At 39.9% G+C, this 27,961-nt stretch overlaps 1 protein-coding gene across 1 annotated transcript; it reads right to left on the bottom strand.

Annotated features, from left to right (window-relative positions):
* Positions 1-104: 104 nt before the first annotated feature.
* On the bottom strand, positions 105-27,250 carry LOC105010189 (alpha-2-macroglobulin). Its single transcript, XM_034290542.1, has 37 exons — positions 27,063-27,250; positions 22,879-23,059; positions 22,518-22,674; positions 22,273-22,325; positions 19,620-19,640; positions 19,288-19,453; positions 19,114-19,198; positions 18,846-18,972; positions 18,602-18,719; positions 16,527-16,636; positions 16,084-16,254; positions 14,961-15,194; positions 14,724-14,787; positions 14,495-14,640; positions 14,215-14,364; positions 13,840-13,989; positions 13,530-13,617; positions 11,790-11,946; positions 11,404-11,629; positions 10,514-10,640; positions 8,914-9,035; positions 8,732-8,783; positions 8,253-8,336; positions 7,955-8,131; positions 5,536-5,611; positions 5,161-5,317; positions 4,905-4,979; positions 4,340-4,502; positions 3,914-4,104; positions 3,439-3,654; positions 3,180-3,304; positions 2,864-2,954; positions 2,682-2,750; positions 2,268-2,373; positions 2,080-2,121; positions 348-467; positions 105-221 (listed from the first exon to the last, which is right to left on the bottom strand). Exons 1-36 carry the CDS (start codon positions 27,155-27,157, stop codon positions 379-381), a joined length of 4,461 nt encoding a protein of 1,486 aa, XP_034146433.1. The 5' UTR covers positions 27,158-27,250; the 3' UTR covers positions 105-221; positions 348-378.
* Positions 27,251-27,961: the final 711 nt, after the last annotated feature.

Raw genomic sequence — 27,961 nt, 5'->3', positions numbered from 1 at the left:
AAGTTTATAAGTAGATTTAAAATGCAGAATCCTGAAATACATGCATGCTTTGACACAAACAGTGACCCAATGAATAAACCATAAATTAATAAATAATCACAACATTGATGTGCAAAGCAAGGCTTTATTGAATAACCAGTTCCACTGAGTGCCAGTTCCATGGTACAATAAGAACAGTGTACACAGGTGGGCCATGCTCTGGAATGCATTTCTTCATTTATCTGCAGACACAAAGATTAGTCAGCATTGTCAGGGAAATTTCTTGAATTGATGTATTCCTACTGATTAAAGGAATACATCATGTTTGGATGAGAAAAGGAATGTGTTAGAGAGGGGCTGGTGTTTACCTAGGGGGCATCCTTGACCGGCACCAGTGGACTAGAAAGTCTCTGGTAACAGTGGTACGCGTGGTATCTCGTAAATCTGTATAATTTCCTCCGTCTTTCCATTTTCGTAGATCGTTTGGACTTTAGACAATGCCATCAATGCATTCATAAAGGAAAAATAAAACGTTGTTTTCAGATGAGTACATGTTATACAGGTGCTGGTCATAAAATCTGAACATCAAAAAGTTGATTTATTTCAGTAATTCCATCCAAAAAGTGAGACTTGTATAATGTATACATTCATTCTACACAGACTGATATATTTCAAGTGTTTATTTCTTTTAATTTTGATGATTATAACTGACAACTAATGAAAACCCCAAATTCAGTATCTCAGAAAATTACAAAACTGTGAAAAGATTCAATACTGAAGACACCTGGTGCCACACACTAATCAGCTAATTAACCCAAATCACCTGCAAAGGCCTTTAAATGGTCTCTCAGTCTAGTTCTGTAGGCAACACAATCACGGGGAAGACTGCTGACTTGACAGCTGTCCAAAAGACGACCATTGACACCTTGCACAAGGAGGGCAAGACACAAAAGGTCATAGCTAAAGAGGCTGGCTGTTCACAGAGCTGTGTCCAAGCACATTAATAGAGAGGCGAAGGGAAGGAAAAGATGTGGGGGAGATTCAGAAAGAGTGGACTGCAGCTGGAGTCAGTGCTTCAAGAACCATCACGTACAGACGTATGCAAGACATGGGTTTCAGCTGTCGCATTCCTTGTGTCAAGCCACTCTTGAACAAGACACAGCGTCAGAAGCGTCTCGCCTGGGCTAAAGACGAAAAGGACTGAACTGCTAGGTTATGTTCTCTGATGAAAGTAAATTTAGCATTTCCTTTGGAAATCAAGGTCCCAGAGTCTGGAGAAAGAGAGGAGAGGCACAGAATCCACGCTGCTTGAAGTCCAGTGTAAAGTTTCCACAGTCAGTGATGGTTTGGGGTGCCATGTCATCTGCTGGTGTTGGTCCACTGTGTTTTCTGAGGTCCAAGGTCAACGCAGCTGCCTACTAGGAAGTTTTAGAGCATTTCATGCTTCCTGCTGCTGACCAACTTTATGGAGATGCAGATTTCATTTTCCAACAGAACTTGGCACGTGCACACAGTGCCAAAGCTACCAGTACCTGGTTTAAGGACAATGGTATCTCTGTTTTTAATTGGCCAGCAAACTCGCCTGACCTTAACCCTATAGAAAATCTATGGGGTATTGTGAAGAGGAAGATGCAATACGCCAGACCCAACAATACAGAAGAGCTGAAGGCCACTATCAGAGCAACCTGGGCTCTCATAACACCTGTGCAGTGCCACAGACTGATCGACTCCATGCCACGCCGCATTGCTGCAGTAATTCAGGCAAAAGGAGCCCCAACTATGTATTGAGTGCTGTACATGCTCATACTTTTCATGTTTATACTTTTCAGTTGGCCAACATTTCTAAAAATCTTAAATAATATTCAAATTTTCTGAGATACTGAATTTGGGATTTTCATTAGTTGTCAGTTATAATCATCACAATTAAAAGAAATAAACATTTGAAATATTTCAGTCTGTGTGTAATGAATGAATATAATATAAAAAGTTTCACTGTTTGAATGGATATACTGAAATAAATGTTGATGATATTCAAATTTTATGACCGGCACCTGTATAATAACACATTTGTGCAAATTAATAATTTATAATGGAGCTCACCAATATCACATGGGAAGTCATATTCTGTCTCAGCCTGGTCACCTGGAGGAAACAAACCATGTTACTTCTCAGTACAAAGAGATTAAATCCTGATAACTCAAAGTTTTACTTCAACGTCCCATTGGCATAAATGTTGAATTTATTTGAGAATGAAAAAACATTTTGTAGAGGATTAGATATGAATTTACTTGGCTGGTAGTAGTCATAGATTTTGACCACAGCTGGTTTTAGATTCTTTACTGGGAGCTGCTGAACGATGTCTAGGCTGCAGTAATGGGGCACGGCTGATTGTAACTGTTGGGAAAAAAATCACAATTATGAAATGCACTAAAACAGAAATGTTCCACTAATATACCTCACTATATTTTCTGTCTAAACAATACACAAACCTGAGTAGCTAACATACACCATATACTGTATGATTACCTTTAAATATTATTTAGAGTACCATCACATATTCTTCAACATGTACATTCATATCATAGCAGTAGTTGTGATACTATAATAGTTACTGCAATGTACAAATTATGTTTGTTGGTTTCAATGTATATTCATTGTAAGTCTACATTTAAGAGTAGTTGAAATGGGTTGGTTTGTCTCACCCCTGTCAAGTACAGTAAAACATGGTCATCTTTGGTATCGACACGCTCCACAAGAAGGTAATTCTTCATCTGTAAAGACCAGCCATTCACAGATTATTCCTATTTTGACCACAGAAACTGAGCTCTGTTACATCCAAGTTTACATGTAAAATGTTAATTTAAGGCCTATTACAAAACCTCACCTCCAACAAGGATTCTGGGACAGGGGAAAAGCCAGACAACATTTTCATATCCACTATAATCATATTGGTGTTCTGTTCTTTTCCTTCATACCTGTTAGAGAAAAGATAGAGAAGACCATAAACCTACAGAATATTCAAGTGTAATTTTGACTAAAGCATAACAATGAAAGAACTGGAGTGATTGTTAATTTAGAAATTATTGGATTCTGTCCAGTCAGACACACTGCATTTAGCCAGGGAACAATTAAAAATACGTCCAGACAAAAGTTTGTTAGATTAATAGACTTTTTCATTTCACTCAGAAAATCATCCTTACTGGAATTGAATATTCAGCCTGACTATTTTTCTCTTAGTGTCGCTGTTACACTCAACTTCTGGTATGACCTGAATGCTGAGCGATGTGTCAACTGTAGGAGTAGGGATGTTGTAATGCTGTGACAGCTAGAAAACAACCAAATGAAATCAGTTAATCAGCCCTGGTCATATTCAACTACATATTTAACAGCATTTTAAAATATATCAAAAACTTAACATAAATGCCTGGGGTCTAGGAGTAAATGAAGGATTGGGCTGACCTGTACTGAGGCACAAGCACTGCCCTTCACCTCCACAGTGTACTTCCCAGCCACATCCTGCAGCTGGCGCTCCTGGTAGAGAAGCTTGTTGTTCTGGTTCACATCAAAGACATGCTGTCCCCCACTGGGAGATTTTACTGTCACTGTGCTGGAGCCCTCTTTACTGAACACCTTGGTGGAGTACAGAGACAGGGCCTGGAGGGCCACCACTGTGTCCTACACACACACACAGACACACACAGACACACACACACACACACACACACACAGTGAACAAACAAAAGCAAACTCAGCCTGTTTTCTGTTATCCTACTATGTGTGATTTTTCTTTGTGCCTCTTCTCTGTTAAAAATCTCTAATCCATTAATTCTGATGATCTATTTTGGATGCAAGGTGTTTTGTACATGTAGTCTGATTGTAGTCGATCTCAAACAGGCACATTGTCTCACTACCAGCACTGCTGTTTTGGACTCACCTGTGTGGAGGAGAAGCCACCATAGGAGTTCTGCTGCTTCACCAACCACCTGACTATGCGGGAGGAGTAGCCCAGATCAGCGGTAGACAGAGGGGAGGCACTGAGGGACGCCAGCAGAACATAGGAGCTGATCTCCACTGCCAGAGAGGCTGAGGTCTCTGAGGAGGTCTGGTTCCAGTGCAGGAGACCCCCTGAGGAGAACACACATGCATAGACACATCAACACTCATACACCAACACACACACTACATAAACCTAATCAGAGAACAAGGACTAATGATTCATCAGACACAAGACTAAAATGTGACTTTGGTGAAAAGCTGTGTAAGATGCATTTTATCAAGAGTATTTTTCTGTGATTCTGAGTAAAGAACAAACCAATGAGGTCTAGTATTCAGGTCTACAGTACAGAAGAGCATGTCTCACCCTCTTGTAAAGCAATCTTGTCCAGGTGCTGCAGAAGCAGCGTCCGCATCTCCATGTCTCCTGCCAGGGTAAAGGTGTAGGCTAGCAGAGCAGTAGTGTAGGTGTTGGACAAATCACTGGTGGAGTTCCTCAGACAAGACAAGCTGCTGTTCACAACAGGATCCTTATGCAACACAAAATGTATATTATTATTAGAGTCCAGAAAGTGACTGCATTTATCTTCTGTTGGGTGCCTAAAATGAACCAGATCATTCAGCAGTTCAGCAGCATTAAACGTTGCTCTGGATTAAATAAAATTACTAAAATGTAAATGCAAAATGTGGTTTGCTGTTATGAGAATAGGCAGGTGGAGAAAATACAGACTCTGTGCTACATCAGGGCTAGGGGGTGCTATAGCCAAATCACAAATCTGCGTAGCCCCAGTTAAGCCCCCTCAAGCATTTTTGTATTTATTTTATAAAACATTAAGTTAATAACCAGGTATTCTGTTAGTACCTCCTCGGTCAAACTCTCTCTTAGCACTGGGAGAGAAAAATCCCAGCGCCAAGCCTGAGAATATACTTACTGAAACTGACATGTTGCTCTCCAGCATTGAGGCAGTTATGTAGGCTGTAAGAGTTACTTCATCAGACACCCCACCCTAGAAAACATTATGCCAAAAACAAAACCTTGTGAACATCCTTTACATAGCATGGTTTGTTTAGTGGGTTATGGTTTGTATGGGTCAGTCTTTACATTAGCAATGTAAATAAACAGACAAGGGTTGACTGACCAAGGACCCAAAATATATATTTTTTCTCTCTTTTATTTAATATCTGTACCTTCATTCGGTTGTTAAAGAGTTCCCCAAGTCTTAGGAAACAGCCATTTTCTTTTTGTTTCTCTTCCAACCATGTCGTGGTTTCCTTAATTTTTAAAGGATCTATATAGATAAAAGACTGTGCCTTGCTAAAGGATCTCAAGACAAATGCAGTCAGCCTGTGAACAAAGAACATGTGTGAAAACTTGATTTGAATGTCTCACTATACATCCATAAGAAGCCATAAATACAATTTGAATTTGCATCATTCATATCTTATTTCAACTCCTGCCATAAAAAATTTGATCGAATTTGTTAATATTTGAAAGAAAAATGGCTTCCAAACAAATTCTTATATTGCTTAAGTCATTAGTCGAAATACAATCCCAGTTCTCACCAAGTGTTTCCAGATCCTTGGCCAAATGTGCTGTAGGCCCCATCTGAATGCTTGTAATTCAGCTGCCTTTGGTAACCTGAGTCATTGACAGTTAAAATGTATTTTTTTAAATGTTTATCTCCTTTCCTCATGGCCATTCTGTTTGGCTAGTCTTTTTCAAAGAGAGATTCTGCCTTCAGCACAAGCTGTTTTTAACATACTTATTGATGATTATGATTGTAACAGCTCTGGGATTATGGTTTATTGAAGCTGTGCATACCCTTCAAGATATGTTGAGTTGCGGGTGATGTCAATACATTTACATAAAAAGGAGTGGCTATGTATCAGAACAGTGATTCTAGAAAATCAGGAAATCCTTGTCTGGTGGGAAAATATTATTTTTTTATAGTTACAAATTAATAATGCTTTAGAAAAATGTATAAGGCAAAATAAATCTTTCTGGAAATGTATGAATCTTTTCAACATTATTCATGTCTGTGATACACCAATCAGCCATAACATTATGATCACCTGCCTAATATTGTGTTGGTCCCCCTTTCACCACCAACACAGCCCTGACCCATCGTAGAATGGACTCCACTAGACCTCTGAAGGTGTGCTGTGGTATCTGGCACCAAGATGTTAGCAGCAAGTCTTGTAAGTTGCAAGGTGGGGACTCCATAGATCAAATCTGTTTGTCCAGCACATCCCACAGATGTTTGATTGGATTGAGATCTAGGGAATTTGGAGGCCAAGTCCAAACTTTAAACTCGTTGTTGTGTTCCTCAAACCATTCCTGAACCATTTTTGCTTTGTGTCAGGGGGCATTATCCTGCTGGAAGAGGCCAATGCCATCAGGGAATACCATTGCCATGAAAGGGTGCACATGGTCTGCAACAATGCTCAGTTCTGTGGTACGTGTCAAAGTAACATCCACAAGGAATGCAGGACCCAGGGTTTCCCATAAGAACATTGCCCAAAGCATCACACTGCCTCTGCTGGCTTGCCTTCTTCCCATAGTCCATCCCAGGGCCATGTGTTCTCCAGGTAAGCGATGCACATACACCCAGCAATCCACGTGATGTAAAAGGAAACGTGATTCATCAGACCAGGCCACCTTCTTCCATTGCTCTGTGGTCTAGTTCTGATGCTCACATGCCCATTGAAGGTGCTTTCGGCAGTGGACAGGGGTCAGCATTGGCACCCTGACTGGTCACAATTTGGCCCCTGTCAAAGTTGCTCAGATCCTTACGCTTGCCCATTTTTTCTGCTTCTAACACATTACCTTTGTGGACAGAATGTTCACTTGCTGTTTAATATATCCCACCCAATGACAGGTGTCATGATAACGAGATTATCAGTGCTATTCACTTCACACAACAGTGGTCATAATGTTATGGCTGATCGGTGTATGCCTTACATTTCTAAAAATGTATAATAATTAAAATAGTAAAATATATGTAATGTAGTTTCTTGCAGAATACTTTGGCTACTTATCTGAACATTCCTTTTTCTGAAAAACGTGTGCAGATAATTCTGTCTAATTTGTCTTAAATGAATGAGTAATCAGCAGTAAACAATATAGATTCCTTCTTCCTGTCCCCAATACATCTATTGTAGTCTGTTGAGTTGTTCATTTAATAGATTTAAACGAAAAGTATTGAAATTGTTGTCAACCATGTTATCTCTATTTAAATAAAAATGCAACATGTAAGGTGTTCGTCTCATGTGTCTGGAGGTGAATTAAAATATCCCACAAATCTACGTCATGGTGAGGAATAATAGTTTGCACATTTTCATACCTAATAGTTATTTTTCATTTGCCTACATAATCAATTGACATCACAGTTTTGCCATATTAAAAAGCTGATGAAACTGGATTTCACATCCGGCTTCTTTTACTGCCAATATAAGCTGATTATTTCTTCCATGGCCTGCATACTCAAAAGAGACATCACAAACTGAAAGTATTTGGGAAGCTCTGTTTTGAAGGTGTCTGTGACTAACAGATGTATAACTGTATATCCAGTCATGTGTAAATCCATAAATTATGTCCTATTTCATTAATTTCCACTGTCTGATTTTCATTTTATGAACTATAAATCAGTAAAATCTTTTAAATTAATGAATGTTGCATTAATATTTTAGCTCTGTAAATTTAAATTATATAATGTTAAAATGAAATAATTAAGGCCTTTGAACAGTTTTGGGGGGAAAAAGAGAGATGCCTTTGATGTTGGTTGATTTTTATCTTATTAAAAGCAATTATGTTGTTGTCTTTACAGGTACTGATACTTTGGTCTATCAAAATCTGGTCTATTTATAAAATATTTTCTTAACTGAGAAAGTTTTTTTAAATTGAGTTTTTTAAATTGAGATTCATCTAGTTTTCAAAATCACTGAAGATCATTTACTGATTGAAAGCAGTGTAGACTCTTACCACTAGTGAGAAACTTGGTGGCCTTGTCTCTGATGGCTGAGGTGAGCTGCTCTGTGTTCCTCAAGTACTCTAGGATGTAGATATTGGGGGCAAGAAGCGCCATGTTCTGCTCTCCGCACCCATATGGCATCTGCAACAGTCCATCCAGGTTCTTGAGGGCGCGGCCCAGAATGTCCCCTATAGAAAACATACAACATGCAAAACTCCCCTCTTTAGAAAACAGCATGGAGAGGGATTGCTTTTCACAAACTAAATCTTTCTAAAGCCACCACCCAACCAGAACAATAATATATTTTACCCAGGACTGAGACTGAAGCTCGAGCAGATCCTTCTACCACAATCATGGGCAGTTGCAGTTCCACCTCCTCTGTCAGAGCTTCTCCTGTGGACACATGACAACATGACCAAACAGAGCCAGAGCAAGGACAGATGCAGGGGCGAAAAGGGGAACTAATCATATAGGGGCCTAACGTGTAGAGGGGCCCTCGAAAATGTTTGAATCTTGAATAAAGTGGGGAGGGGCCCTCAGAGACTGCCTGTGTACAGGGCCCAGAATGTTGTGCTACACCCCTGGACAATTGTGTTTATATGACATAGAAACCAATTGGATATGTTTTACCATGGAGGAGATCAGGTCAATTCAATATGTAGTTTATTGAAATGAATGTAAATAATAACCTAAATAGAACAGTGTTGGCTTCTTGGACCCAGATCACGTTTGGTGCTGTATTTTAATTAAATTCTGATGGATTAGATGGTTGATACTGCAGTACTGACCAGATGGACACAGCAACCAGTTGTAGGTTTTAGTTTCTTCAGTTCCTTCAGCCTGACAGAGGGATTCATTTCCGTCAGAAGCAGTAACAGTACTGTAAAACTAGATGGTTTCTGTGTAATAGTTGGTAGATGTGACAGAATAGTCCCAAGACATTCAAATGTTTGACTAAAACAGTAAATACCTTCACTAGCAGGCTCCGTGTGACTATGTCAATGCGTCCTCTCTCTGGTACACTCACAATCTCATTGTCACAAGCAGCATGTGACTGGACAGCCTCTGCACTAATGGTCACATTCAAAACCCCTACAAAAACACATTGACAGAGACTGGAACATCAAAGGTCAGCACACAGTACACAGATAAAACCACACTACAATAAATAAACCAGAAGTTTTCGTTTGTTATTAAGGTACTTTACCTTTCAATGTACAACCCTGTTTCCAGAAAAGTTTGGACGTTGTGTAAAATGTTTATGAAAACATAAACCTAAGATGTGCAAATCATTGGAACCCTATATTCAATAGAAAACATATCAAATGATGAAACTGAAACATTTTATTGTTATTGTATACGCCAACAAAAGACTGGAAATGTTGTATAATCCTGGTGGAATATCACACAACTAAAAATGTTAATTGGCAACAGGTCGGTAACATGATTGTGTATAAAAAAGAGCATCCAGGAGAGGATGATTTTCTCAGAAATAAAGATGGGGAGGGGTTCACCACCCTGTGAAAGACTACATGGGCAAAAAGGGGAAACAATTTAAGATGAACGTTTCCCAACATACAATTGCGAAGAGTTTGGGGATCTCATGAGCTACTATACATAATATAATAAAAAAAATGTAAACAAGGGACAATGCCGAAAACTAATATTGGAATGGCAATGATCTTCAGCCGTCAAGTGAAACTGCATTAACAACAGTGGAAATCACTGCATGGGCTCAGGAACACTTCCGAAAGCCATTGTCTGTGAATGCAGTTTGTCACTGCATCCATAAAGGCGTGCCTGTAAATCTCTACCATGCAAAGAAGAAACCAGATATAAGCCAGATCCAGAAACGCTGTTGTGTTCTCTGGGCCCGAGCTCATTTAACATGGACTGAGGCGAAATGGAAAACTCTCCTGTGGTCTGACAAATGAAAATTAGAAATAATTTTTGGGGATCATAGATGCTGTGTCCTTCAGTCTAAAGAGGAGAGGGACCATCCGGCTTGTTATCAGGGCACAGATCAAAAGCCAGCATCTGTGATGGTATGGGGGTGCATTAGTGCACATGGCCTGGGTGATTTGCACATCTGTGAAGGCACCATTAATGCTGAACACTATATACAGGTTTTGGAGCAACATATGCTGCCATCCAGACAACATATTTTTCAGGGAAGGCCTTGCTTATTTCAGCAAGACAATGGCAAACCACATTCTGAATGTATTACAATAGCATGGCTCCATAGTAAAAGAGTCCAGGTGCTAAACTGGCCTGCGTGCAGTCCAGAACAATCAACCATGTAAAACATTTTGCCCATTATGAAACGAAAAATATGACAAAACCTTTTTTGAAACATGTTGCTGGTATCAAATTCATATATATTTTTCCAAAAACAACAACATTTTTCAGTTTCAACATCTGATATGTTGTCTTTGTACCAATAAAACATAGGGATTATATGATATGCACATCAATGCATTATGTATTTATTTGCATTTTACGCAGTGTCTCAACTTTTGGGGAAATTGGGTTGTACAGTAAGCATGGTTAAATGGTGACTTCCATCTTACCAAGGGCAGAGGGTGACATTGTCCAGCTGAAGGTCTTTCGTTCATTGGCACACAAGCATGATGAGTACTGGACGTCATTCAAGGGTGTGAGAGTGTAGTCCAATGAGGGAGCTGGAGTCACTGCAACCTGTCAAATAGGAACACTGGGAAGATGACTTGGAAAACACAAGAATGACACCTAGCTAGAGTAGGGTGGCAAAACCATGTCAATGCAGACTTTTTCTCCATGGCCAAACAAAGAGTAGCTTTGTATCTGGTTTTGGAGAGTAGCACTTAATAAAATATGACCAATGAGTACTTATTCCTGAAATTGCTTGACTCAATTGTATTGTTAAAAATAATCACTTATCAGTTTTAGGGGACAATGGACTTATTAGTTAAAATCCAGGATGGGTTGTGTAATAATTTCAATATGAGGAGAGGCCATCAATCTAATCCAAGTTCCAAGATCCTTGTGAACTTTTCCTGCTGCACAATCGAGAGCATTCTGACTAACTGCACCACAGTGTGGTTTGGCAGATGCACCCTAGCCGATTGGAAGGCCCTGCAACGAGTGGTACAAACTGCCCAGCACATCACTGGTGTCTAGCTTTTCTGCAATTCCGGCATTTCATTTAATACATACCGACTTGCACCTTAAACTTGTCTTCATTGCACATATAGAACTGCCACTGTCCACTGCTTTTACATGAAGACCTTCCTTCAGTCTGGCAAAAACACTTAAACCCTTTTTTTATTTTATTTTTTCACTTTTAGACTTTTACACTTTGGTCTTCCTGGTAACATTACAAAGGGTAAGATATACTGGTGTTAATTATTACACTAATTACTGAAGGTAAGTGACACAATATACATCAGTGGGCTCAACAGTCATGAGGTGGGGTACATACCATGATGCACTTGGACAGGTAGTTGAAGACAGTGGCCTTCAGGTCAAAGTTCTCTCCCCGGATGATGGAGTAGGGCAGGGTGATCTCCAGGAAGAAGGGCTGGAAGACCGTGAGCTCCACTGGGGGAGCCAGACCAAACCCACCGGGGGCCAGGCAGAAGGCCTCTGTCTCCCAGGTGGTGATGGTGTCTGGGACTGTCAGGGACACGTCTGCTGATCCAGACTCCCTGTAGTACAGAGGTCAGAAGTCCCACATTTACTTACAAAGAACAATGGAGTGCATGTAATGTTGGTTTTAAATGTTTTCTTATATCCTGAAATTAATAATTACATATCTACGTGTTTTGCTTTCAGTTGCAGCATGAGCCAACCTAGTCGTGTACTTACCCTACTTCCACAAGGTCCCATATCCACGTCTCAGGGAAGAAGGTACGCATCTGTACTATCTGTGCTGTCGGTATGAGTCTACTCCTATCCAAGATAAACCCATGAATCATGGAATACTCGGGATGGCTTTGGAGGTAATATGTTCTGTAGGTACCAACTGAAAATACAGGAAAACAAACAAGTGAACTACAGTAAGGTCCGGAAATATTTGGACATTGTGACAGTTTTTATATTTTTGTCTCTGTACGCCACCACAAAGGTTTTTGAAATGAAACAACCGAGATGCAATTTAAGCGCAGACTTTAAGTTTTTATTCAAAGTTTTTTTTTTTATGTTGCCTTACTTTAGGGGCTCAAATGTAATTGGACATATTAACACAATCATAAATGTTCATTAATTCTTTGAAGGCAAGAACTGCTTGAAATCTGGAACTCAGAGACATCACTAAACGCTGGGTTTCCTCCATTGTGATGCTTTAACAGGCCTTTACCGCAGATTCTTCAGCAAGTGAAATTCATGCTTGATCGGATAAAGATCAGGTGAATGACTCTGCCATTGCAGAAAATTCTACTTCTTTTCTGGGAAAAAACTCCTGGGTTGCATTCGCAGTATGTTTTGGATCATTGTCCATCTGTAAAGTGAAGCGCTGTCCAATCAACTTGAATTTGTCTGAATCTGAGAAGACAATATAATCCTATACACTTTAGAATTCATCCAGCTGTTTCTGTCTTCTGTCTCATCATCAATAAACACTAGTGACCCAGTGCCATTGGAAGCCAGGCATGGCCACGCCATCACACTGCATCCACCATGTTTTACAGATGATGTGGTATGCTTTGTATCATAAGCTGTTCCAAGCCTTCTCCATACCTTTTTCTTCCCATCATTCTGGTACAGGTTGATCTTAGTTTAATTTGACCAAAGAATGCTGTTCCAGAACTGGGCTGTCATTTTTAGATGTTTTTTGGCATCATTCTGGTACAGGTTGATCTTAGTTTCATCTATCCAAAAAATGCTGTTACAAATTTGTTTTTTGGCAAAGTCTAATGTGACCTTTCTATTCTTGAGGCTTGTTAATGGTTTACACCTTGTGCACCTTGTGGATCCACCACTGTTGTCTTCTGTGGACCTCCAGGCCTTTTTGTGTTGCAGAGCTCACCAGTACGTTCTTTTTTTCTCAGAATGTACCAAACTGTTGATTTGGCCACTCCTAATCTCTCTAATTGATTGATTGATTGATTTTTGCAGCTTACGGATGGTCTGTTTCACTCATATTGAGAGCTCTTTTAACGGCATGTTGTGGGTTCACGGCAACAGCTTCCAAATGCAAATGCCACCCCAGGAATCAACTCCAGCTGTTTTACTCGCTTAATTGATGAAGAAATAACAAAGGAATAGCCCACACCTGTCCATGAAACAGCTTTTGAGTTAATTGTCCAATTACATTTGGTCCCTTGAAATAGAGTGTGCTACATATTAAAGAGCTGTAGTTCCTAAACCCTTCTTCCAATTTGGTTGTGAATACCCTTAAAATAAAACTGAGAGACTGCATGTTAAGGCCATATTCATTATTTAACTGTTGCTTGAATATATTGGTAAACAGCCAAAATAAAAAAACCTGTGTCAGTGTCCAATTATTTCCAGACCTAACTGCATATTGTCAGAATAATAAAAACTATAGATGTCCTTTGGACGTTCAACACTTCTGGCAAAAATAATAACAAGCGAAGGGAGTCTTACCCGAGGAGTGATAATATTCTACTCCCTGGAACTTCAAGCATGCAGGTACTCTGTAAACAAGATTTGTTGCCAGCTTCAGTCCTAATTTCTAGAAATGACAAGAACAAATAGTAAGAGAGCAAGAATTATTGTGATTATACACTGCCATGGTAAGAACACTGCTTCATTCTGTTTGTGTAAGTCCACAAGATTGTACACAAGGTGAAAGCATGGAAAAAGTATTTTGGCCAATTGGTTAGTTTCTACAAGAGTTGAAAGAGTTGTTTCAAGACAAGCTGTTTTCATTCAGTCAAAACATGCCACAATTTACCTTAAACACTTCATAAGCAGAGTTTTTCTCCCTATTAGGTCTTGGATGGGGCAATATATATCTTCTCAGGCGTACTTGCAAACAATCAGAGGGATCTTCAAGATCATAATCAAAAGAATTTGCCTCTGTGACTGGTAGAATATTAAATATCTGTAATGGTTTAATAAGATAAAGGTATTGTGGGGAAAAAGAGAGAATTGATCAGTTGCAAACAGTGGATTTTTCAAATAGCGTCTTTAGAAATGAGCCCAGCTGGCTGAAAGATCATTGAGAACATTAGAATGTATATTATATAATTTAAAATATTATTAACCTTTAGGTGCTGCTTTCTATTGATTAACAGTTTTATGTTATTTTCTCTCAGAGATCCATTACCTTGCCAGCATCCAGTCTCTTTCCCGGCTCCATGATGTGAACACTCTTGTCCACAGCACTGAGACCACACAGGGAACCAGGCAGGGCAGAGAGCTGCAGGGTGTTCTTCTCCCCTGGAACTGCATTGGAGGGAGAGAACTCCACTGACACCTGACACAGAGGACACATGCAGTTTAGTGGATGTGGAAAGCACACAGTTACAGGTTGAAAAACACAGTACATTATATCTAAGTTGATGTCTGTAGGTACAGATACCTTACATTTACTGGAATCCACACACCTTGTTTCTGAAGCATTTCTCAGTGGGGAAGTTCATGCTGTGGGCGATGATAGTCCCACTGGGTAACATGCTATACACAAGGATCTGTACCACCGGTGCCATCTCTGGAACCACTGCCAGGTCAAAGGTGACTTCACCCTCAGTTACTGCAATGCAAGAGCATGTCATTATAGTCACGCACCTTACAGCACGTTACATGACTATAACAAAGTAAATCACCCTCCCTCACCAGAACTGTCCTGCATGATAACCTTCCTGTATCCATGATCAACTATCGCCCCTCTGGATAAGGCCTGGGAGAGGAAATTAAGTTATGAGTATTGTTTGGTTGACAAAGTCCAAATAATAATTATGCAATAAAGTTAACTTTACTTTCACATACCCAATCATTTATAGATCTGGGATCAAGGAAACAAGGGATAACTAATCCATTAAAGTATTGGAACACAGCCCTGGATCTACTCACCAGGTAGATGACATCAACAGCACCACTGGAGGCGGTCTCTCCTACGATGACGTACTGGACGGGGATTGACACTTCCTGCCCACATGCCAGTGTTTGGTCAGTCTTCTGAATATCCAGGTAACTGGATGTTTTACTGTCAGGGGCAGCAGGTCGTATCACTGAAAGTTTATGCTTTCCTGTGTCAAAATATGGGGTCCTGTATCCACCATAAGAAAATTCTGGTGTGCTGCTTATCTGGGGGAAAAAAGGAGACATTATCAAATTGACATAATTTAATTCTTATAACAATCAAAAACTGGAAAAGGTCATGAGAGTTGAAATGACCTAATGTCATCTTTAAGATTTTGAAATTCAAAAACAGTGCGGTTCTGAAAGAAAGTTTAATAGACATATCATTGGAAAAAATTAATTATGGACGTTCAAATGCATATTTTCTTTGTAATTGATTTTAAATACATATTTTCTTTGTAATTGATTTTATTGCAGAGTTTCAACTGAACATATATTTTAATTTCCATCACTATGTGAGATATTAGATTTTGCTTTTGTTTGTGAACATAGCCTGTTCTGTTTGGTTTTGTCAATTGATTTCAAATGGAGCTTGTCCTTTTGTATTATAGTTTCTACCTTTGTCTTGTTTGCCCCTAGTTGCGTCCCTATTTAAGTTCCTCCTTTCTCATTGTTTCTAGTTGGTTGTTGTGTGTTCATGTGTCTACAACTGTGATGCTTGAGTAAATTACTTTTTATCCATGCCAAATCATGACACATTAAAATATTTTCTTAATTCCATTTTATAAAAGAGGAAATTAACGATTCCATAAAATAAAGGAGACATTTAAAGATTGTATTATAGAATATATATTTTTGTTCTCATCTGTCACTTCAGTCAAAAAACCACTTCAACAATAATGTTCTCGGCAACAGCTAACAGTGTGATACTAGCAAGCAGACAGCAAATACTGTCCTTTTTCTTTACTTGGCAAACAAAAATGGTTTCATTACAAAAAGCATTGGTCACAGTTGGTGATACTCACTCCATCCTCGTCCATATTGTGTACAATTTGACAAAGCTACGTTGTAATTTGGTAGAAATAACTTTAAAGGTCTGTGATATCACACTTACTATGAGATCAATATCCTCGTTAGGCATTCCAGTTGTGTTGAGAGAGAAACTGGCGATACCATGAATGTCTGTGGTTAGGTTCAGTAGATGACGTAATGATGACCAATCGCTCCCAAGCAGATAAACTGACATGTCAGATATTGGCGTGTCATTGAAGTGAACAGCTTTAATCTGAAGAAAAGCAGAGGGAGGGATTATGCAACCAGGTTATTGTAAGGTTTTTATTTTTCATTTTTCCCCCTCAAAGATTTCAGTTTGTTTTTCAATTGAATTGTTCACATTATAGATCACATTAAAAGTGGAAAAGGTTCTGACATGATTTATCTTTGTCTTATTCTTTTGCATCACAAAAACCTGGCTTTTTCACAGGGATGGTTGGACTTTTTATGTCCACTGTAAGTCTGGGTGAATTCTGCATATCAGATTGATGTAGTTTGACATACCTTGCCCTCAACAATTGATCCATGTTCATATATTTTGGGTGTGTCGACAAATGAGAGCTTTCCTAAAACATAGGAAAATGTGATGCGTTTTTCTTCAGATCGTATAATACCTGTAAAAGGGGAACACATTGTCAGGTGGCACATATGGTTAGAACATTCAATAAGCATCTCAAAATGTCCTGGCTTTTCAGCAGTCCTGGTTGAAAGAGTCCCAGATTTCTTGGTAATTCCCTAGGATTACAGGGATCTTACAAACGATATATACACTCACCTAAAGGATTATTAGGAACACCTGTTAAATATCTCATGAATGCAATTATCTAATCAACCAATCATATGGCAGTTGCTTCAATCCATTTAGGGGTGTGGTCCTGGTCAAGAAAATCTCCTGAACTCCAAACTGAATGTCAGAATGGGAAAGAAAGGTGATTTAAGCAATTGTGAGCGTGGCATGGTTGTTGGTGCCAGACGGGCCGGTCTGAGTATTTCACAATCTGCTCAGTTACTGGGATTTCCACGCACAACCATTTCTAGGGTTTACAAAGAATGGTGTGAAAAGGGAAAAACATCCAGTATGCAACAGTCCTGTGGGCAAAAATGCCTTGTTGATGCTAGAGGTCAGAGGAGAATGGGACGACTGATTCAAGCTGATAGAAGAGCAACTTTGACTGAAATAACCACTCGTTACAACCGAGGTACGCAGCAAAGCATTTGTGAAGCCACAACACGCACAACCTTGAGGCGGATGGGCTACAACAGCAGAAGACCCCACCGGGTACCACTCATCTCCACTACAAAGAGGCTACAATTTGCACAAGCTCACCAAAATTGGACAGTTAAAGACTGGAAGAATGTTGCCTGGTCGGATGAGTCTCAATTTATGTTGAGACATTTAGATGGTAGAGTCAGAATTTGGCTTAAACAGAATGAGAACATGGATCCATCATGCCTTGTTACCACTGTGCAGGCTGGTGGTGGTGGTGTAATGGTGTGGGGGATGTTTTCTTGGCACACTTTAGGCCACTTAGTGCCTATTGGGCATCGTTTAAATGCCACGGCCTACCTGAGCATTGTTTCTGACTATGTCCATCCCTTTATGACCACCATGTACCCATCCTCTGATGGCTACTTCCAGCAGGATAATGCACCATGTCACAAAGCTCGAATCATTTCAAATTGGTTTCTTGAACATGACAATGAGTTCACTGTACTGAAATGGCCCCCACAGTCACCAGATCTCAACCCAATAGAGCATCTTTCGGATGTGGTGGAACGGGAGCTTCGTTCCCTGGATGTGCATCCCACAAATCTCCATCAACTGCAAGATGCTATCTTATCAATATGGGCCAACATTTCTAAAGAATGCTTTCAGCACCTTGTTGAATCAATGCCACGTAGAATTAAGGCAGTTCAGAAGGCGAAAGGGGGTCAAACACAGTGTTAGTATGGTGTTCCTAATAATCTAACCTAATAAAGTGTATTTTCAGGAAAACTGTGGATTTTGGGAATGTTTCTGGAACATTGTAACTCTAAAGGCCCAAATATACTTCACGCTGTGTACGGATACACATGACGTCTTCCACTGGTATCCTGCGTCCGTACTTCATGCTCCCTATAGGCCTTGAGGGTACGCATACGCGGGCGCAATACCAACAGAACAACAGGACAGAAATCGTGGGGCAGTTTACCCAAGATCCTCTAAGGTTCTGCGAGACTGAAACATTGAAGTAGTAGTACACATGTATAATGCACCATCTTCCTTGGCGTTGCTGCTGCTCTTTTTTGTTGTTTTCTTGACAAAGATTAATAGCAGTACCTACTCCTCAATCACCGTGTTTATTGTGGTTGTACAAAATGGTCAGTTGTCAAAGTATTTTACATACGCACGCCTCCAAAACTGGAGTATATCGTGACCTTAATTGCCCTTAAGAACAAAAAAGGCAGTCCTAACCATTATGATAAAATTCATTTTAATGAATAGTATTTTTCAGTATTATAATTTTTTAAATTATTAACGAATACATCAGAAAACTGTATCATCACTGTTCTGTCATCTGATGTGATGAGTGACTTGCCTGTTCCCTGCTCCTCTACTTTAGTACTGCATAAAAAATTGTCAATGAGCAATTTATTGCTTTCATCCTTGAAAGCTAACAGGTTAAAGACATGAGAGGCACATCCAGTTTGGTCCATCTGAGAAAAAAACAAATCCAATTGTATTATAAATTGGGGAATCTACAAACATTGATCAGAAAGAACTCAATTCAACCACATTAAAAGACAAAAAACTGTCCTTGTGTGTTGGGAAAGCATACAGACCTCAACTGATTCTTTGTGGCAAGGTTGTGTATAATTGATGTCGTCATTTTCTGAGGATATATGAAAGTCCAAGGGCCGGCACAACTCTACCTCAGCTATACCAGGTACAGGTTGCCCATAGGTGTACCTGATAAAAAAAACAACAACATAACAATACATACATACAAGTTGTAGGCTTTACTCACTGAATACAAATGTTTACTGTGTCAGATGTAAATGTACTGTAAAAGTCAGCATTGAAGTGTCAGGATTCAAACAGGAGACTCACTTTGCACACACTTCCACTTTATACTCCTCTTCACCAACACTGATCTCATCTCTGAGATTTAATTTGATCTCAAACTTTGGCAAAACTAAAGGTAAAAAGACAGCAGTTATCACATTTGGCTGAACCATTCACATAATGCTTCCATGAAATGTAAAGTAAATTAAATCAACCTACCGTACTGTTCTACTTTAAACCTGTGGTTTATACTTTTCCCATCAATCCAGACAACAACTTTATATGTTCCCTTGGGTGCTTCAGAGTTCAAGGGGTGAGAAAGCTGTAAAATCTTGCTACTAGATGTGGTGTTTAACCACTGTCCAATCCTGTTTTCATTTACATCCTGTTTGTGAAAGAATGGAATGTCTTAACACAAAGCTGAATGGACATTTTAAGCGTTCTACTACTGTGGGGTATATTATTTAATGATAATAAGGTACATGAATATTGCACCTTTTTACAACTGTATTCATTATAAAGTGAGGAACCTAGTTATATTTTTACTGTACCTCAAGTTCCACAATGCTGTACTGTAAAAGACAAAAACATGCCAAAAAGTTATGTTTTATAATGATAACATTTTATAATGATAACGTTCAAATGAGTATAAATACGTAGGAGATTAAGCGGTTCTATTCATTCTATGACAATGATATACTTGGGGTATGTACTCAAATGATCAGACTAGAAGAATGTGGCCTAGCAGACCTCGTTTCATTTCCCTCCATGTCTACTTACAAAAATGTCGTGCTCACTGGCAAATGGCGGTGATGGGAATTCATGCCATTGATTGCATGTCAGCATATTTTCATATGAATGATGCAAATATGATTTGGCTTGATATATGTTAAAGTGTTTATATTTCTGTAATTTAGCAGATAGTCTAATCCAGAGCACTTTATATTATTTGATCCAGCAAAGTAAAGGATTAAGTATCCATCCATCCATCTTCTTCCGCTTATCCGGGGCCGGGTCGCGGGGGCAGCTGTCTAAGCAGAGATGCCCAGACTTCCCTCTCCCTAGACACTTCCTCCAGCTCTTCCGGGGGGACACAGAGGCATTCCCAGGCCAGCCGGGAGACATAGTCCCTCCAGCATGTCCTAGGTCTTCCCCGGGGTCTCCTCCCGGTGGGACGGGACCGGAACACCTTCCCGGGAAGGCGTTCAGGAGGCATCCGGAACAGATGCCCAAGCCACCTCAGCTGACCCCTCTCAATGTGGAGGAGCAGCGGCTCTACTCTGAGCTCCTCCCGGGTGACCGAGCTTTTCACCCTATCTCTAAGGGATCGCCCGGCCACCCTGCGGAGAAAGCTCATTTCAGCCGCCTGTATCCAGGATCTTGTCCTTTCGATCATGACCCAAAGCTCATGAGCATAGGTGAGAGTAGGAACGTAGATTGACCGGTAAATCGAGAGCTTCGCCTTGCGACTCAGCTCTTTCTTCACCACGACAGACCGATACATCGACTGCATTACTGCAGAAGCTGCACCGATCCGTCTGTCAATCTCCCGTTCCATCCTTCCCTCACTCGTGAACAAGACCCCTAGATACTTAAACTCCTCCACTTGAGGCAGGCACTCTCCACCAACCTGAAGTGGGCAAGCCACCCTGTTCAGACTGAGGACCACGGCCTAGGATTTGGAGGTACTGATTTTCATCCCCACCGCTTCACACTCGGCTGCAAACCGTCCCAGTGCATGCTGAAGGTCCTGGCTTGAAGGGGCCAACACGACAACATCATCCGCAAAGAGCAGAGACGAAATTGTGTGGTCCCCAAACCTGACACCCTCCGGCCCCTGGCTGCGCCTAGAAATTCTGTCCATAAAAATTACGAACAGAACCGGCGACAAAGGGCAGCCCTGCCGGAATCCAACATGCACTGGAAACAACTCTGACTTACTGCCGGCAATGCGGACCAAGCTTCTGCTTCGGCCGTACAGCAAAGGACCCAGGACCCCATATTCCCGAAGCACCCTCCACAGGATGCCGCGAGGGACACAGTCAAATGCCTTCTCCAAATCCACAAAACACATGTGGATTGGTTGGGCAAACTCCCATGAACCCTCCAACACCCTGTAGAGGGTATAGAGCTGGTCCAGTGTTCCACAGCCCGGACGAAAACCACACTGTTCCTCCTGAATCCGAGGTTCTACTAGATTAAGTATTTTTTATGAATTCATGAAGCATAACTGAGTAAGAGTTTGATGAATTACTTTGCTTTTTAGAATTATGCAAAATAAAAAAGAGATTTTATTGCAACCTGGGTATGACTATATTAAGGCTGAAGTTCAGATATGTAGATTATAAGTAAAATGACAGATTCCAGCTGTACAGCATACATTTTTAAATGAGTCTAAAAACTTTGTTAATCACAAAGTGAATAAAAAAGAGATTTTATTGCAACCTGGGTATGACTATATTAAGGCTGAAGTTCAGATATGTAGATTATAAGTAAAATGACAGATTCCAGCTGTACAGCATACATTTTTAAATGAGTCTAAAAACTTTGTTAATCACAAAGTGAATTACATTCAATCACTATTGAATGAAATTATAATTGTATGTATATACATGTTAGTGGTATTATAGGAAAATGAATGAAGGAATATAAACAGTCAAAGGATGATATTTTCTCCACCCCCTGTATTTATGTGTGTGTGTACATGTCCTTGAGCAGCCTAGCTATAGCCCATATTTCAACATATGTTTTTATTAGGGGTGGGTTTCAACTCCATGAACCATTGATTGATGTTTGAAAGCATTCAAATCAGCCCACTCAGGTCCTGTGACTTTAGCTGATGCACTTTTGCCCCGATACAATCTTCAACTTTGAGTTGTTTGTGTTGACTGACCAAACAGTCAGTCAAGGCTACAGACAGAGAGCATGGATAACATCAGTTTTATCACTCAATGATTTGGGCTTACCTTATTTAGTACCTCAGGTGTAGTGTTTAGTGTTTTTTACAAAGTAATTTAATGAGATTCTTATTTCTGATCGCACAACTAATTTCAATCAATATCGTCATAGGACTCAAGTGGGGGTAGACTACTTGTAGTTTTCAGAGTGTCATTTGTTAGATTGAATCTAGTTTAAAATACTAATCTACAGGATGTCTAAATAGTTAGTTATATTAAAGGCATTGGTTTAAAATGTAGCACTCACCAACTGATTCACAGGTCTAAAGCTGGTATCCAAGGTGATGACTCTAAAATGAACTGAGAAATTTAAAACAGGATACAAACAGGAAGTTAAAACTAACAAAGCATAGATACTCTATATTCTATTGCTGTGAGCATTCAGCAGGTGTGTTTTAACTCATCATACCATTACATGTTTTCTTAGTGAGACTAAAAACTGAACAACAAATGACCTTCCCAACTTCCCAGTATTCCTCAGACAAAAATTACCTATTTGTCCTGGGTTGTATATTGGTTTGTCAGTTTGGACAAATGTAATCGGGCTGTAGGGTTTGATCTTGACCTTTCTCTCCTCTGTCGAGACAAATGTTTCACCGCGAACCTCCACCTTAAACATGAGTATCTTTTCTACCTGGAGTTCAGGTGCCTGTTTGACAAACGATATGGACCAACACACTGGTGAGATAATAAATAGACCATAACAACCAAAAACAGATATAAATTCAGCCTGAACCCCAGACACACACGGATATGATTCACAGCATGCCATTTTACACAATATGAGAAATACATTTTTATGTGAACGGCATTCCACATTGATCTGACTGGGACACAAGAGTGTTGGACTGACCTGAAACTGGAAACAGCGATGAAACTCTTGATCAGAACTCTCCCTAAGAAGGGTTGAGTTCTGTTCATCATCAATCAGAGATATGGTCATAACAAGGGTCTCCTTGGGCTGCAGAAGGCTGGCACAAAACCTGGCCTCCAAACCTGCCGGGATCACTGCAGGAATAGTTACCAGGTAAGACCTGAAACGCACACACACACACACACACACACACACACACACACACACACACACACACACACACACACACACACACACACACACACACACACACACACACACACACACACACACACACACACACACACACACACACACACTACTGTCAGGAACAAATTATGTTTCAACACAGGTTTGCCCTCCTACACAGCACTATTATATGCACTAGCACACCAATACATTAACAGCTAATTTCTCAGACCCTAATGAAGCATATTTCCAGAATAACATTACCTAATATTGTCCATTGAGTATGGGTTCTAGTATAGCAAGCAAACAAGTTTATTTATATAGAACAATTTTTACATCGAAGCAATGCAATGTGCTTTACAAAGAAAAAAATATAGAGAAATACAATAACATAAAAACAATTACACAAATGAAAACATCAAAACAAATGAAAACATCATAATAATAAAAAAGAAATAAAATAAGAAAACATATAAAGATTAAAAATGGGATAAAACATAAGAAGCTATAAGGCTAAACAGTGTGGTTAAGTGCTCCATCATAGGCACCTGAAAAGAGAAGTGTTTTTAACCTGGATTTAAAAATGAATACGTTTGGGGCACGTCTAAGATCTTCTGGTAGTTTATTCCAGTTGTGTAAAACATAAGTGCTAAACCCAGCTTGACCATGTTTAGTTTGGACGCTAGGGTCTACTAGCTGACCTGTGTTCAGGTTTCTATTCTTCTTACATATCAGAAATGTATTTGGGTCCTAAATCATTCAGAGATTTATAATCTAAAAGCACCACTTTAAAATCTATTGTGTAACTGACTGGAAGCCAATGCAAAGATTTAAGAACCGGAGTGATGTGCTCTGTTCTCTTGGTCCTGGAAAACATTCTAGTAGCAGCATTCTGAATGAGCTGCAACTGTTTTATAGTCTTTTTTGGGAGTCCAGTTAAGAGGCAATTACAGTAGTCAACCCTACTAGAGATAAAAGCATGGACAAGTTTCTCTTGGTCTTTATGGGACACCAAGTCTTTCATTCTGGCTATATTTTTTCGATGATAGAATGCTTTTTTGATGACCACTTTGATATACAAGGTCTGAGTCTATCAGAACACCAAGATTACGCCCCGGTTTTAAGGGCCCGAGAATCCAGCTCTTTACTAATACAATTTTTTTTGCCAAACACAATAATCTGGTTTAATTGTGGACAATTTTGGTGCATCCAGGTATTTATGTGCTCTATACAGTGACACAGAGAGTCTATTGAGCTGTTGTCATATGGTTCGAGAGCCATATATATTTGAGTATCATCGGCATAGCTGTGGTAGTTAATGTTGTTGTTCTGTAGAATTTGGCCCAGAGGTAGCATATAGAGATTTAACAGAAGCGGTCCGAGAACTGATCCCTGTGGAACTTCGCATGTCATAGCCACCCTATCAGATTCATGATTACCAATGGTGACAAAGAAACTCCGGCCATCTAGATAAGATCTGAACCAATCAAAGACTGTCCCGTAGAGTCCTACCCAATTTTCCAGCCTATCTAGAAGTGTTCTATGATCTACCGTGTCAAATGCTGCACTGAGATCTAATAGAACTAGAACTGTTATTTTATCCCAATCAGTATTCAGCCTTATATAATTTAAAACTTTGATCAGGGCTGTTTCAGTACTGTAGAAACCTGACAGATATTTGTCTTTTACACGATTTGTCTATTGTGTAAAAGGCTTGAGGTCACAAAATTGCTGAGTTGATTGAAAACAATCTTCTCAATGATCTTGGCTATAAAAGGGAGATTTGCGACAGGTCTTTAGTTGTTCATTATAGATGTTCTCTTTTTTAATAAGGGCTTAATGGCAGCTGTTTTTAGAGACGTGGGGAAAATGCCTGATTGCAGAGAGCTATTAACTATTTGCTGTAGGTCCATTTTCATAGAGTAAAAAACTGTTTTAAATAAGTCTGATGGCACTGTGTCAAGACAGCAAGTGGAAACTTTAAAATGTTAAAATGTTCCTTCTAGGAATTTTTGATCAATTCTATTAAAATGCGACATAATAACGAAGTTATGTCTTGGTGGTCGTGGTGACGGTACAGAGTCCTTGTTAGACTGTATAGTTCTGATGGTCCATCTAATACTAAAGAAACAGGCAAATTCATTAAATTTCACAGTGGACATTAGTTCTGATGCTATCTGCTTTATTGGGTTTGAAAGCTTGTCGACCATGACAAATAGAGTGCAGGTATTGTTGATATTCCTGTTGATCGTTCCCGATAAATGTTGCTGTCTGGCCCTGCGTAACTCATTGTTGAAGCTACCAAGGCTTTTTTTAATAGATGTCATAGTGAATTTGAAGTTTAGTTTTCCTCCACTTACGTTCTGGGATTGGGTGTGATTGAGGTGTAGAGGGTGAGTGAGGTGGAAGGGGGAGTATGGTAGAGGGTGGGTGTGATGGAAGGGGGAGTATGGTAGAGGGTGAGTGTGGTAGAAGGGGGAGTATGGTAGAGGGGGAGTGTGATGGAAGGGGGAGTATGGTAGAGGGTGAGTGTGGTGGAAGGGGGAGTTTGGTAGAGGGGGAGTGTGATTGTGGTGGAGAGGGTGAGTGTGGTGGAGGGGGGGTGGGAGTTGTTGTACCCCCGTTTGGGACAAGGACAACTTCTGGAAGCATTGGGTGATTTTAGTTAGAGGGTCAGGAGAGGGGGGGGGTGGATACTCTGCCTATGAGTACTGTCCTTCATGCTTATCTTGTTTGGAAATGGCATTCCAAGAGCGTGATGTATATTGGCACAAAGTGGTCTTTACAGTTCCAAAAAATATTGAAATTGTCAATAAACCTTATCCCGTGGTTGAGGGATGCAGATGTCAGACACGTATTCAGCCCAAGGAGTCTGCTAAAAGATTCAATTCCTTTCCCCAAGGTTGGAATGGGGCCTGAGATGAAAACATGTTGTTGAAAGTTGTTTACTCCAGTAGCATAGGAAAATCCTTTTTCAGGATCTCAGAGCCAGTTTTCCTTTGTAGAATGTCAAAAGACCCAGTGTGGATAATAATCTACCTGTTTATTGGATGCGTAGATAGAATAACTGGCAACATCTCTGTTAGCTCTCTGACCGATGTGTTAGCCATGGTTAGGTTTTCAGTCTTTGAAATTCTGATATGCTTGGTTATGTAGTCCCCAATCAAGGTAGTATCTGGCATATCAGATGGGGAGGTATTAAAGTTTCTTCTTTCCCTAGTCCTATCAGTGGTGTTAGGGCTTTTTCTTGGATTTTGGTTAGCCCTAATGCTAGTGTTGTGGTTAGCTTCCCAAGTTTCATTTACACACATTTCGTTCCGGGTCAGTGGATCGTATCTGTTTTGCAGTGTGAGTTCAGGTGGTGGATTGAGGGTTGGGGCTCTCTCATTTGATTTCTTGCTGGATTTGCCTCTGCGGCGTACAACGTCAGACCAAATCCCAGCTGGAGTCTCATTCAGCCGTTCGCTCTGAAATTGCTCTGATCCGTTCACCAGTTTTGACTGCGTTCTATCAAGTATAGGGACATTTTTACAGCTCTCTAGCCTTTGGTTAGCCTGTTGTGCTATGTTAGCATTAGCATTTGTTGATTCACCTACCGGACAGGACCCACAGTCCCACCGGATGAGCGCTCTGGTGACTAAATCATCTAAGCCGTTCCTCCAACAGCTTGATCCGTTCCTCCTACAGCTGTCTTAGCTCCTCCATCATAAAAAAATCACTCAAAAATACAAAAGAACTATGCTGAGGTACTCTTTTAAAAATTACATTCAATTGTAAAAATATGATTAAAACAAATATAGAAGAAATGAAACAAAGGTAAAAGATTTAAAGAAGATTAAAAGGAAATTAAAAAGTAAGAAAAGAAAGAAAGGCTGGCTAAAGGCAGATAGCAGGAGATTTGCGTTGTGGGACTAATAGGCATGAAAGCAGGAAGCATAAAGTGTGTACAGAAAAAGATATTGGTGATATGATGACTAAATTCCAGGCTAACTCACGGTCTTGGTGTTTCTTGAATGTCTTGACACACACAAAGCCGGTGAAAATAGGCAAAAAGCATCCATCTCCAAACCTGAATCCCAGAGGGAAACATCACTAAATTAGATGGTAATAACACAAGTCAGACTGTGTTAAAATGCTCTGACTCTCCCCACACCGACAACAAGGGCATAGCAGAGGTGTTGTATTTATCCAGTCGATGAGGTAACATGTCATTACCCTCTCCTACCTGGTTAGCCAATCCTTTCACATTTAGGGAGGAGTGTTTTCGGAGGGGGGAATGGGGTTAGAAGACGGGTGTCATTTACGGAAAACTACAAAACAAATATGTGTGGGCAGAAACCTTCTACACCATTATATTTATATTGCAGCAACTAAATATTCCCCAAAAATATATATTTAAAACACTACATATTCTATTCAGGCTTTGTTGGTGATCAAAAAGGATGTCGTGTTGACTCTAGTTCTACCTGATCTGGAATATTGTTCATAGATGGTTACATCCTGCAAAGAAGGACATAGCAAAGCTACAGTAGACCCAGAAAAGAGTGGCAGGTCTTGTTATCAGAGGGCTACTATCAATACTATATATGTCAGTTGCTCTGGGCTGAAACTAGTGCAGAGTCTAACTGCTTGTTTCCTTTGGCTTGCGCAACATTCCATAAGTGTTTACAGTCTTGTTTAATCATTTTGGTATTATTGTCAATAGTATGTGGTAAGTTTCCAAAACTCTAAATACAAAACTCTAAATTGATCACAGTTGCAACTTTAATATTACATTCAAAACAACGAATTATGATTTCTTTCAATCAATCAATCAATCAGCAGTTGTCACAAAGTGCTTTACAGAGACACCCAGCCTTAAACCCCAAGGAGCAAACAACAGTAGTGTTGAATT

This window comes from Esox lucius, chromosome 1 (genome assembly GCF_011004845.1).
Source record: "Esox lucius isolate fEsoLuc1 chromosome 1, fEsoLuc1.pri, whole genome shotgun sequence".
Lineage (NCBI taxonomy): Eukaryota > Metazoa > Chordata > Actinopteri > Esociformes > Esocidae > Esox > Esox lucius.
Note: the sequence above shows the minus strand (reverse complement) of the source record. Positions and strands in the feature narration are given on the sequence as shown.